The sequence below is a fragment of the Macrobrachium rosenbergii genome, chromosome 48, assembly GCF_040412425.1.
Source record: "Macrobrachium rosenbergii isolate ZJJX-2024 chromosome 48, ASM4041242v1, whole genome shotgun sequence".
NCBI lineage: Eukaryota > Metazoa > Arthropoda > Malacostraca > Decapoda > Palaemonidae > Macrobrachium > Macrobrachium rosenbergii.
Window position 1 is genome coordinate 76,470,306 of NC_089788.1, and position 14,914 is coordinate 76,485,219.

The 14,914-nt window shown below is 34.2% G+C and overlaps 1 protein-coding gene across 1 annotated transcript in view; it reads left to right on the plus strand.

The window, feature by feature from the left end:
• Window positions 1-8,111: 8,111 nt before the first annotated feature.
• Window positions 8,112-14,914, plus strand: part of LOC136831779 (G-protein coupled receptor dmsr-1-like) — a 15,322-nt gene continuing 8,519 nt past the window's right edge. The window contains 1 exon segment of the mRNA XM_067092401.1: window positions 8,112-9,109. Within this exon segment, the coding sequence (XP_066948502.1) occupies window positions 8,939-9,109 (171 nt within the window). The 5' untranslated portion in view covers window positions 8,112-8,938.

Consider the following 14,914-nt stretch of genomic DNA (forward strand, 5'->3'; position numbering starts at 1 on the left):
GTATGTGTATGGATATATATATATATATATATATATATATATATATATATATATATATATATATATATATATATATATATATATATATATATATATATATATATATATATACAGTATATATATATATATATATATATATATATATATATATATATATATATATATGTAGACTGTATATATAATTATATAAACTGCACCCTTCCCCTCTCATTGACAAATAAAAACGTTACTTTCTCTCAACCGAAACAAAAGTAATATTTGAATTCCTTAAGACTTATTATATTCACAACCCAGTAATCTTAATATATATGTAAAAAAAAATGATTAAAAATCATTCACGTATTCATATACATATCTCCAAACCAAACGAAGCGTATTCTGTTATTTCAAAAAACACGATTTTCCCAGGAAATTCTCAAAGTAATCCAGATGTTTTTATATTCCTGGGGATTAACTGAAGATTCGAAGAAGGAAATGGATTTTTGAACGTATTATTCCACTTGATTACAGTTCCCAGAAGAGAAGAAAATAACAAAATGTTCTTCAGATGTTAAGCGGGTTAGAACAAAGAGGAATTTGATATTGATTTTGAAGAACAAGTGGATAGGATGATGGAAACTGGGAGGTTATGAGAAGGGTGGAATTATGAGAGAGAGAGAGAGAGAGAGAGAGAGAGAGAGAGAGAGAGAGAGAGAGAGAGAGAGAGAGAGAGAGAGAGCAGCCTTGTGGATTCAGTTCCAATAATTAAATGCCTGAAAAGAAAGAAAGAGAGATAGAGAAAGATGAATATGAATCCTTATGGATTGAGCTCCATTAATCAAACATTCATGGAGAGAGAGAGAGAGAGAGAGAGAGAGAGAGAGAGAGAGAGAGAGAGAGAGAGAGAGTAAATCCCTCAACAAGTTTCTTCTCAATCTCATATAATAATAACAAAATGGCATGGGTCTAACAACCCCATCCCCAAAGACTATATAAGAAACAGGGAAGCCAAATAACTATCACCTACAGTGGGAGAGCATATATACACATATGATCAGCACCCAAGCTGGGACCTAGGGGAAACAGGCAGTGGCTTCTGACGACTCAGCGAGAAGACTTCCAATCTCCCCAGAAATCTGTCATTCTTGGGTTACAGAGGCTGTAATGTCGTGTTCCTAGTGAAATCTAATCGAGTCTTGAGCCGGGCTTGGGTCTGGGGCCACCAAACTGTTAAATTCCAGAAGAATCTTGCCTTTGATAAGAAGAAGAGTGATAAATAAAGTACAGATCTCCTGTTATTGGATTGTTAAGTGTGTTGACAGAGAAATCTTTCCTCTGATCTCATTCATATTATAGAATGTTGCCACGGTTGATTCTCTCGCGCGGAATTGATACGTTCAAACGACTAGTTGTAGAACGAATGACGTCACAGGGAGGTGTAAAACACCGCAGGAAGTTGTAAAACGTCACAGGGGGTGTGTAAAACGCCACGTGAAGTTGTAAAATATCACAAGAAATTGTAAAACGCCACATGAAGTTTTAAAACATCGCGAGAAGTTCTAAAACGCCACAGGGAGGTGTAAAAACATCACAAGAAGTTGTAAAAATCACAAGTTGTAAAACGCCACATGAAGTTGTAAAATACTGTTAAAGCCACAGGAAAGTGTCAAATATCACTGGATGGTGTAAAACGCCACAGAGGGGTGTAAGACATCACAGGAAGCTGCAAAAGCCACAGAAAAGTGTAAAATACCACTGGAAGGTGTAAAACGCCATGAGAAAGTGTAAAACATCACAGGAAGCTGTTAAAGCCACAGGAAAGTTAAAATATCACTAGAGGGTGTAAAACGCCACAGGGAGGTGTAAAACATCACAGGAAACTGTAAAAAGCCACACGAAGATGTAAAAGTCACAGGGAAGTTGTAAAACATCACGGGGTGTAAAAGATCGCAGAAAGGTGTAAAACACCACAGGAAGGTGTAAAACCACAGAAAAGTGTAGTACGTCACGGATGTGTGTAAAACGCCACAGGAAGGTGTAAAAGTCACAGGGAAGGTGTAAAAGTCACAGGGAAGTTGTAAAACACCACAAGGAGGTGTAAAACGCAACAGAAAGGTGTAAAAGTCACAGGGAAGTTGTAAAATATCACAGGGAAGTTGTAAAACACCACAAGGAGGTGTAAAACGCAACAGAAAGGTGTAAAAGAATCACAGTTAGGTATAAACATGCTAAAAAGAGTATAAAGTAACTCTAGTGGACATAACTGAGAGAAGATGTAATTCCAAAAGTGGTAAACAAGATTCAGTATATATGATATCGAAGGAAAAATATTCCGGGCAGAAATTCGCGACGGAAAAATAAGAAAAAAAGGAAAAAAAGGATTGAAAAGACGACGTTAAATCAGCGGAAGATTTTAATAGCTGTGAAATCAGCCGCAATGCAGCAAATAACAGCTGCATCTGGAAAAATGAATTTAGAAAATAGTTGACCACAGAACATATTTGCTTTTCATAACTGACCTCATTCCTGTATTGCTTAACCAGAAAATGAAATTTAGAGAATCATGACCTCAAGTGACCTCATTCCCGTAATGGTGGACCAGAAAATGTGAGTAAAAGATTATTATGACCTTAACTGACCTTATTCCTGGAATTCCTGACCAGAAAATGAAAGTAAAAGAGAATTATGACCTTAACTGACCTTATTCCTGTAATGCTCGACCAGAAAATGAAAGTAAAAGAGAGTTATGACCTCATGTGACCTCATTCCTGTAATGCTTGACCAGAAAATGAAAGTAAAAGAGTATTATGACCTTAAATGACCCTGTTCCTGTAATGCTTGACCAGAAAATATAAGCAAAAGAGAGTTATGACCTTATGTGACCTCATTCCTGTAATGCTTGACCAGAAAATGAAAGGAAGAGAGAATTATGACCTGAACTGACCTCATTCCTGTAATGCTTGACCAATAAATATAAACAAATCAGACAAAATTGCTTGGTTGCTTTAGATTAAGCTGGCCTTATGCCAGCACCAAGCCCTTGCCCTAAGGCTGCAGTGTGTTTAGGTACTAAATTCTGAAGTGGAGTAAGAGGCCTTTTGTGGACCCCAAACCCTTTCCAGCCCAACAGAAACCAAAACTTTGCAAAGGAAACTGGGGTGTTTAGACACTGACTGGAAGCAATGATTGTCTTATTATTATTATTATTATTATTATTATTATTATTATTATTATTATTATTATTATTATTATTATTATTATTATTATTATTATTATTAGGGAAAGCAGTCCATCCCAGTAGAAGAAAAATGGAAGGAACGAAGAAAAATTCATAAGGAAAATAAAAGTGAAAAGCAAAATACTTAAATGAAAAATAAACAGATAGCTTGATAGATAGTTAGTTAGCTTTATAAACATATGAATAAGTACATAAATAAATAAACAATTAAAAGAATAAATGAACAAGCAGATAAATAGATAGATAGATAGATAGATAATGGATAAACAGAGAGATAGAGAGATAAGATAGAGAGACAGAGAGATAATTAGATAAATATAAAAAAGGTTTGAACTTCCTGAATTACCAAAGCCTCAGTATCTCTCAGAATGAGTCTCAGAATATAAAGGCCATTTTCATTTCGCGTCAAGCTGAAGAGAACCTTAAGTAGATTAACGCTAAATTTATTTCCAGTGAAGTTCACTAAAGGAGTAATTATGCACATCCTGATGAAAAAGGTTTTATTTTTCGCACTAAGAGCAGCTGCCCACGGTTGTTAGGGTAATTGGAGCGCTAATTGCTTCTAAAACTTTTCTTTTCCGCATAATGAGAAGGATTTGAAAACTCCTTTTGAGGAGGTTCCGAGAAAACGCCAAATTAAATGGCCGCAAAAATTCGGCTGGAGAGTAGAGTTGGCGAAACAGTGGTTTATGTTTTTGTTCTACTGTGCGATTAGAGGATCAGAAATCAATAATAATAATAATAATAATAATAATAATGATAATAATAATAATAATAATAATAATAATAATAATAATAATAATAATAATATACACAAACACATTAGGAGAATATGAATATATATTTGAATTATTTTTTCATATATAAAAATCTTTATAAATAAAATTATTTTGAGATTTTTTGGGTTCATTCCTAATATGATATAAAATTCTTTACTGATTGCATTAATATTTATATATATATATATATATATATATATATATATATATATATATATATATATAAACATATATATATATATATATACACACACACACGTGTGTATACAAGTACCAATAATCCCACTACCCCCAAAAAATACACAGAAAAAACCCACCCAGACTAAAATAAGAGAAAAAAAAAACACCGACCAAACTGGAAGTAATTGAATAAAAGCCAAACACGCTGGAACAGATTCATTACATTAGGCCTGGAAGAAGGAGGTCCGGAGAAAATCTCATTACTCGACTTGGAATGGGAGAGGGCAGAGAGCGATCTCCTGGGGAGGTGCACGCGTTAAATTCCATCGGATGATTATGCCCCAGGAAGATTACTTACCACTGAGAGAGAGAGAGAGAGAGAGAGAGAGAGAGAGAGAGAGAGAGAGAGAGAGAGAGAGAGAGAGAGAGAGAATATCTATTATCTATCTCTCTCTCTTTCTAGTATATATAGTTTTATATATATATATATATATATATATATATATATATATATATATATATATATATATATATATATATATATATATACATATTTATATGACGGTATATATGTTTAGGTTCTATATATTACACATCTTTTATTATTACGGTGTATATGTTTATTATTATTATTATTATTATTATTATTATTATTATTATTATTATTATTATTATTATCCAGATGTAATTTCCAATTATGTTATTATTATCATTTGTATGTATTTCCAATCTATATATATATATATATATATATATATATATATATATATATATATATAGAGAGAGAGAGAGAGAGAGAGAGAGAGAGAGAGAGAGAGAGAGAGAGAGAAGATCAATAGATAGTTTCAGGAGTTTTATGAGCCAAATATTTTGACACTGACTGACGTAATCAGCTCCAAAATTATCAAAGTTCTATAGATGTTTTTATAAGTCAGTTATATATTTTCCAGTGAGGTCCAGTCACGATCAACGTCGATGAAATGAAAGCAATTTTACGATTAATTTTTTTTGTAAATATTGTCTTTGAACTTGATAATGACGTTGCTGAATTAACAATGTTATGAAAAATGAAAATATGACATTAATTTTTCATACTAATTTGGTTATTTATCCGATGTTCAGTTAAACGTGTTTGGTAGTCTATATATATATATATATATATATATATATATATATATATATATATATATATATATATATATATATATATATATATATATATATGTGTGTGTGTGTGTGTGTGTGTGTGTGTATGTGTATTCGTATGTGTACGTACACTGTAAATTAAATATACTCTCTTAACTTCCGCACTGTCTTCCAGCAAAAACAAAATTGACACGAAAATTGCGTAAACCTAGAATATAATTACCACCATTTTCCAAGAAGTCAGAAACTTCGCCTAGAGAGAGAGAGAGAGAGAGAGAGAGAGAGAGAGAGAGAGAGAGAGAGAGAGGAAATAATACCATTTCCCTCCTCCCCCCACCCCTCCCCAACCGCCTAACGAAATTTGTACCGTATAAATAAAGGCAGAACTGAGTTTACCTTAGGAAAATGAATTAGGCGTCTCCAGTAGGACTTTGAAATTGGATTCCGTTTTTCCATTCATGCCTTTTGAGGCCTCCTTCGTTCCAAACCTTTTTTTTTTTGTTTTCATGGGCGTGTTGAAGCAGCAGGAGGTGGAGAGGTTGTCCTGTGTATGTATGTATGTATGTATGTATGTATATATATATATATATATATATACATATATATATATATATATATATATATATATATATATATATATATATATATATATATATATACATATATACATATATATATATATATATATATATATATATATATATATATATATATATATATATATATATTACTAAAGGACCTCATTCAAACTGGATGGTATCTAATGGAGTGTTTATTCAGAAAAAGTTACAAGCTTTCTTGAACAAACAACCTTGTAACTTTTTCTGAATAAATACTCCATTAGATACCATCCAGTTTGAATGAGGTCCTTTTAGTAATATATATATATATATATATATATATATATATATATATATATATATATATATATATATATATATATATATGAACCAAAACCCAGCAAACGATTAAGTTTGGAAAAATACAAAAAAAAAACCATTACAATATCAGCAAATATGTCAAAGAAAATAAAATTATTATTTCTGAACCATTGTTTCTAAAGTTAAATTACAGCCCTTTACCATTCCATTCTTTATTATTATTTTTTTGTTTTGTTACGTAATTATAATTATAATTATAATTATTTATCATAAATAATTATGAAGGCAGAAATCCCCTGGAGAATTGTCAGTAATATACCTTTTTTTTTTACCTAATATTTTCTTCATTCATTCTACCTTTTACAAAATGTTACAGACTTCCTGTATTGTCTTACCTTTCAAAGGCTTCTGACAATAACATTTCAAAGTTATTTCACTTTAAATATATATATATATATATATATATATATTATATATATATATATATATATATATATATATATATATATATATATATATATACATATATTTTTAGAGGTTTCTAAATTTTTTTCTGATGTAAATTTCTGTTATGAGAGAACATATTGTTGGGATTATAAACCCCCAGTTTGGTAGGTTGTAGTTTTTGTTGTGACCTTTGGGACGAGAAAATATATATTGTTGTGATTATCAGGCTAACTGTGGTTGTGATGTCCCCATGTATATATATATATATATATATATATATATATATATATATATATATATATATATATATATATATATATATATATATATATAGATAGATAGGTGAATTATAGATTTTAATTGATTGCTTGAAAATTTTTATTTGATTTTTCATAAACTGCAAAATTCCTTATTGGAAATACCTAACTCCTATCACTCTTTCTGGGAATATTTAAATATCGAATAAAGAAACTTTAATGACTACATTTCTAGTGTAAACAAAATTAACCAAAAGTTTTAAGGACTGGAATGGAATATAGAGTTTAGGCCAAAGACCAAGCACTGGGACCTATGAGGTCATTCAAAGCTGAAACGGAAATTGACAGTAAAAGGTTTGAAAGGTGTAACGGGAGGAAAACCTCAAAGCAGTTGTACTATGAAACAAGATGGAAGAAAGAGAATATGAAAGGAGGTACAGTAAAAAGAACGAAAGGGGTTGCAGCTAGGGGTCTAAGGAACGCACTAACCACCTACGGGAAGAATTCCATTTTCCTTTCAGGAATTCCCGAGAAAATTTTCAGGAATCTTCGTCGCGTTACATAAACTACAGCCGAACGTCCCTGAAGTATCTTTGTATCCGTTATCGATATTTTCCTAAATATTCCAGATGGGTAGAATATCGGCGTTGTATTATATTTTTATATATATATTTTCTGGTGAAAAATATTGCCTTCGTTGGAAAAAAGGGAAGTGTTTTTGTGTGAAGATAAAATTCTTTAAAAAAAAGTGGCGCATATTTTAGATGTTCAAAGTTTTCATCTTTTTTTTTTTGCAGCCTCGATTATTTGTGGAAAATATATATATATATATTTTTTTGGCAACGGTGTTCTGATTTGCATATCTTAATAAAATGTCATTTCTTTTATGCATCAATTATTGGTATCTCACCACCTTAGATGAACAGTGTCTATTTTATACACACACACATATACACACACACACACACACACACACACACACATATATATATATATATATATATATATATATATATATATATATATATATATATATATATATATATATATGCACAAATGACAGGTTTTCTATAAGTCAAAGACCCAAACATTAATAAACCTTCCAGTACTTCTCAATTTATTACATTTCAAAAAATAACCCTCGTATTTAAAAACCTCATCATTCCCAATTCAAATAAAAACCAATTACTTTTCTTTCTTTCCAGAACGGTAAAAAGGACACCCGACTCTCCCCGAATATGATCGGCGCAGAAAATGGCAGTCATTTGTGAAAACTCCTTATTCTGATTTGCAGTCTTTGGAAAACCAAATCTCAGATCATATTGGGATGAAGAACAAAACTTTATTTCGAAAATTCAGTTGAAATTAAGAAAACCAAGTGACGTTTACCAGAGGGAGGTTGCTTTTATTGATATGTATTTGATATTCATGGTAATTCAGCCTTACGTGCAATATATCATGAGGTTAATAAGCAAATATGATATCTATACCAATTGTGATTTGAACAACATAAGACAAATTTTGCCTGCGTCAAAATTATATTCATCAAACTTCCTGGTGTGCGTCCTATGAAATTATTAATTCATTTTCCCTCTTCATACTATAGTTTAAACTATGTTTGAGATTAGCTGATGATCATTTTTATAAATGTTCTTAAAACAGTCTAACACCCATCATTGTAAATAAAATGAAAGAACCCTGTCATTAAACTAGATTCCTCCCTTCTCCCCTTGAAAACTTTCTGAGGCTCAGAAATACAATGATAATGGAAAACTATATTCCACATTAACTTATACATAAGTGCTACAGAAGTCAAGAAGTGGGCAAAAATAATCATGGAAATCTTGAAAACTTTCTGAGACTCAGAAATACAACGATAATGGAAAACTGACCCATAAGTGCTACAGCAGTGCTACAGAAGTCCAGAATAATCATGGAAATCCTGGAACCTTTCTGAGACTCAGAAATACAACGATAATGGAAAACTGACTCACAAGCGCCACAGAGGTCAAGAAGTAGGCAAAACTAAACATGGAAATTCTGGAAACCACCGTCTTTCCCCAATTCGTGGGGATGGGTTTCTCTACCACGGCGTCCGCTTCGGTTAATGTCACCTTCCAGCCGCTAGATGGGGTTGAAGACGGTCTGGATTACGTAGTGGACAATGCAACGGATTACAGTAATGAAACCAGCGTTCCTATTGTGAGTAAATAGGTTTAGAGTTTGTGTCTACGTCTGTGAGAAGCGGTGTCTGTTGTAGTCTAACTGTTTAGCTTGAGAGAATATCTGCATGTCTTAGTATATACAATATATATACCCTCAAAGACTAAAGCTGCTTCACTATTAATCATATCAAAACTGCCACTGTATACCAATAAGTAAATTTGCTTTCCGCATGATGCAACTGAACGAAGTAACATTTAAAGCCCCCAGACACTTAAAATCCGTTTCCTACTTAATAAATCTAAACAGAAAAATACGGTACAGTATTTATTTTTATCTTTAATGAAAGGCATCTATATATAATTTTTCCCCCCTAGGAGGAAGTCTAGTACAGATAAGTAGGTTTTCAGACAGGGCACTCATTTTCAATTACATTTACTGACTGCCTGATTGGTCTTGTTATAGAAACGTGTAGGATGGAGGAAGCTATTCATTCTTTCTCTCTCTCTCTCTCTCTCTCTCTCTCTCTCTCTCTTGCTTCGTGGCTTTGTGGTAGTGTCTTGTTAGAGAGGTGTGTAGGATGGTGGATTAAGATATTCTCTCTCTCTCTCTCTCTCTCTCTCTCTCTCTCTCTCTCTCTCTCTCTCTCTCTCTCTCTCTCTCTCTCTCTCTCTCTCTCTCTCTCTCTCTCTCTCGTGGCTTTGTGTAGTGAGTCTTGCTACAGAAGAATGAAGGATGGATTAAGATATTCTCTCTCTCTCTCTCTCGTGGCTTAGTGGTAGTGAGTCTTGCTAGAGAAGATTGTAGGATGGATCAAGATATTCTCTCTCTCTCTCGTGGCTTTGTGGTTGTGAGTCTTGTTAGAGAAATGTGTAGGATGGAGTCAGCTATTCTTTCTCTCTCTCTCTCTCTCTCTCCCCTTGGCCTCGTTGGGAGTAAGAGTCTTACCTAACAAGTGAACAACACGTGTTCGGAACTCGAACAGGACGAATTATTCATGAATAATCATCTCCCCCCCCACAACCTTGCGAATCGGGAATCAGACTAAGAGGAGTGCTTTGACAGAACCGTTCCTCTTAATTGTTCCTCTTTGTTGTTTCCTCTTGGTCGTTTCCTCTTGGTTAAGAGACTTTGAATCGTGTCTCGTGTTTCTGTTTCTCGTCTGCTAGACTGAGAGGAGAAAATCAAAATGAATAGGTCTATTGATGTTGTATAATCTTGTGGGGGTTTAGGCAGTACCGTACTTGATTATGAGGGAGAGAATAATCTCTCTCTCTCTCTTTCTCTCTCTTTCTCTCTCTCTCTCTCTCTCTCTCTCTCTCTCTCTCTCTCTCTCTCTCTCTCTCTCAGGAGGAGTGAATTGGAAGTCCATCCATCTCTCTCTCTCTCTCTCTCTCTCTCTCTCTCTCTCTCTCTCAGTTGGATTACATAGGAGTCCAGTCACACAGGTGGATCGAATAGCACACCCAGTTATCTCTCTCTCTCTCTCTCTCTCTCTCTCTCTCTCTCTCTCTCTCTCTCTCAGTTGGATTACATAGGAAGTCCAGTCATCTCTCTCTCTCTCTCTCTCTTTCTCTCTCACAGGTGGATCGAATAGCACACCCAGTTATTGCTCTCTCTCTCTCTCTCTCTCTCTCTCTCTCTCTCTCTCTCTCTCTCTCTCTCTCTCTCTGTCAGGTGGAATGAATAGGACCTCCAGTCAATTCTCTTCTCTCTCTCTCTCTCTCTCTCTCTCTCTCTCTCTCTCTCTCTCTCTCAGGTAGAATACATAGAAAGTCAAGTCATTTCTCTCTCTCTCTCTCTCACACAGTTTCACAGGTGGAACGAATAGGGCACTCGGTTCTTACTCTCTCTCTCTCTCTCTCTCTCTCTCTCTCTCTCTCTCTCTCTCCGTGTCGTTGGTAAATATTTTCTTCCCCGCCTTGTCCTTCTCTGGTCGTCACCCCTCTCGCCGACTTGTAAGAGCAACAAGCCACCATCCTTCGTCCAATAATACCTTCTTTGATGTCGACTGCTCTCTCTCTGACTCTGTGGCCATTTGGAAGGGCGTACCTGCGTGCGGCGGCTTGGAAAAGGCTTTACCTAATTGGGCGAGAGGCGTCTCCTGCTGTGCGTTGTATGGCCTGGTGTTTGCGTGTGTGTGTGTGTATGTGTGTATATGTATATGTGTATATATGTATAGTGTACAGGTATATATATATATATATATATATATATATATATATATATATATATATATATATATATATATGTACACAGATATATATATATATGTATATGCATGTGTGTGTGTGTGTGAGAGAGAGAGAGAGAGAGAGAGAGAGAGAGAGAGAGAGAGAGAGAGAGAGAGAGAGAGAGAGAGAAAACAAAAAACCTAGTAAAACATCTAGACGGAAACTTACTACCGTAAATGAATTATGCTTCCAAGCCATAAGTTACAACAGAGGAAAGATAACAGAGGTGTCTGTAGAGGCTACCAACAATGAACTCTTATGGTTCCTCTTCCAAGCTCACTAAAACACAAGAGCCCCAAATTACTTGGGGGGCGAGGGGTTGGGGGGGTCGGTCCCAGAGAGACAAGGCGGTTCGTAGATAATGTTCGGAGCATCGTTTTTCACAGTATTCCATAAGAGGAAGCACTTTCCTTTTTAGAGAGTGTGTTGTTTGTTTTCTTTACGACTTTCTAACTTTATGTCTTTATTATTTTGTGGATTTGTGACTTTCTAACTTTATGTCTTTGTTATTTTGTGGCTTTATGACTTTTTAACTTTATGTCTTTATGACTGTCGAACTTTGTATCTTTATCATTTTACGACTTTATGACTTTCTAACTTTATTACTTATTACTTTCTAACTTTATATCTTCATTATTTCATGACTTTAGGGCTTTCCAACTTTATTCTTTATTTATGACTTTATGACTTTCTAAAGTCATAATTTTTTCAGCTTTTACAATTTTGTAACTGCAGAATGAATAATTATACAAAAAATGACATTCATGAAGAATAAAACAAGAACGAGGCATAGAGGTATGGAGTCATAACTATAAAGCTATAAAGCTACAAATTTACAAATGATAAAGTTATAAAGTCACAAAGTCATAAAGGTATTAATTATAAACTTTAAAAAGTTATAAAGAACCTTATAGTTTAGAAATTTATAACTTTACGTTTATAACTTTACAACTTTATCAATTTATAACTTCATAACTTTATAATGTATAACTTTATAGCTTTATAACTGTATAGCTTTATAACTTTATAATTTATAACGTTATAACTTTATAATTTGTAACTCTATCACTTCATGTCTTTATGCTTTTGTCTTATAGGTCATTTTATAACTTTATAACTTTATCATGTATAACTTTATAGCTTTATGACTTTATAATTCACAACTTTATCAGTTCATGACTTTATGCCTTAGCAAATATGACCAACAAAATAATTACTTCAGTTTTACATGACAAACATCAGATACAAATTCATGCATTTATTAAACACCCACCCCCCCCCAAAAAAAAAAACAATTGTCTAGGCAATCCACTGTTTATAATCATACGAAATAAAATAAGAATATATCGATACTGTGACGCCAAATAAAAGTTCAAAAGAAATGATAGTCTTTATAGAAGCTACCGCAATCAACTTGTGCCAAGGATTAGTGCGTCTTGTGTTTGACTGAACTTAAACGAGAGTATAAAGTTAATGAATGTTAGAGTTTAGAGATACTTGTGTTTATGTCCCTCACAGTTGCTTATGCTGAGTTCCCTTGTTGTTCCATTTCTCATATATATATATATATATATATATATATATATATATATATATATATATATATATATATATATATAACAAATATGGCTTCATATCTAATCAACTATACCTTGGGAATAACTTACACCCAAAGAGAATTATCACTGATGAATGCTTCTGCCCCGTCCAGGATTCGAACCTGGGTCCTATATAGAAACAAGACGGCGGACAGTGACTTTGACCACCCAACTATGAGTGAGCTGCTTAATATTTTTTCTTCTTGCTAATGACAATAAGTAATTACGTTCCTAAACTTGAGAACAAAGTGATATTCGTGAACTAGTTGGCAAAACTTTTTGGCTAGAGAGAAAGTATGTCCGCTGTGTTATATAATATGCAAAATATATAACATTGAATATTCGTCATCTCTTAATATATTGTCTATTCTTATACAGAATGATGAACCATATTCATATCGGAACAAGCCCAACACAGGGGCGACTGGCTTGAAATTCAAGCTTCCAAAGAATATTATGGTGTTCGTTTTAAAGAAATGACAGAAGGTATTACGAAATACAGGAAGAATAGATCAGTCATAAAAAAAACTGAAAAGAAAATAAACTGACAAATTAATGAATAAATAAATAAAAATGCAGATTAATTTTTATAATACACAGAGACTTGTTTTAGAGTAGTAATGCATTGCAAGACTACCCGAAAACAAGTTCCCAGGTATTTTAATAGTTTACTTACATTTTTATTAGTTTTCTGTAAAAGAAAACTATTGTGCCGGCGTCTGTCCGTCCGCACTTTTTCTGTCCGCCCTCAAATCTTAAAAACTACTGAGGCTAGAGGGCTGCAAATTGGTATGTTGATCATCCACCCTCCAGTCATCAGACATACCAAATTGCAGCCTTCTAGCCTTAGAAGTTTTTATTTTATTTAAGGTTAAAGTTAGCTATGATCGAGCGTCTGGCAACGATATAGGGCAGGCCACCACCGGGCCGTGGTTAAAGTTTCAAGGGCCACAGACAGACAGATGCATTTTCGGGTGCCTTGATTATACGCTGTAGCGGCTGTACAGAAAACTCCATTACGCTGAAGAAGCCTCGGCGCATTTTTTACTAGCTTACTTATTCATTAAATGAAAAGTACGTTATTGAAATGTAAGGGGAGACGCAAAACGCATTACAGACTCATTTCACTAATGAAGAACATCTCTGCAAAGACAAACAAGAGGTTTTATGCTCGGAATTTCCCCTTTTATGGAACTGAACATGAAGGTTGAATGTGTGCGCTTAAAACATTTCCCTCCTTTGTCTTCGAGGTTCAAGAATATGCAAGATGGCGGGGGCGAGTAATATTGTCATTAACATAATAAACGATGCTTTTCATTTTGTAATTAACAAAAATAATGAGGCATTTTCCCTCGTCTACTGGAGTATGAGAGAGAGAAAGAGAGAGAGAGAGAGAGAGAGAGAGAGAGAGAGAGAGAGAGAGAGAGAGAGAGAGAGGTGGTTGCTATAAGGAATAGAGAGAAAGAGAGTGTGTGACAGTAGTTATCACTCCTGTGAGAGATAGAGAGAGAGAGAGAGAGAGAGAGGAGGTTGCTATAAGGAAAGAAAGAGTGTGTGGCAGTAGCTATCACTCCTGTGAGAGAGAGAGAGAGAGAGAGAGAGAGAGAGAGAGAGAGAGAGAGAGAGAGAGAGAGAGAGAGAGAGAGGAGGTTGTTATATTAAACAGAGAGAGAGAGAGTGTGGGACAGTAGCTATCACGCCTGAGAGAGAGAGAGAGAGAGAGAGAGAGAGAGAGAGAGAGAGAGATAAAGGGTGTAGGCCATTAGCTATCACTCCTTTAGTGTGGTATGAGAGAGAGAGAGAGAGAGAGAGAGAGAGAGAGAGAGAGAGAGAGAGAGAGAGAGAGAGAGGCAGGCTCTGATGATGAGGCTTTCGAGAGAATATTATATTTACCCAACATTGTCTGATGCGAAATTTTACCGAGACGGAACAAACTCTCAGAGATAAAATATCTCCGTTATTAGAATTTGTTTTTACTCATTTTCCCCCCAGATACACGACGTGAAGTTATT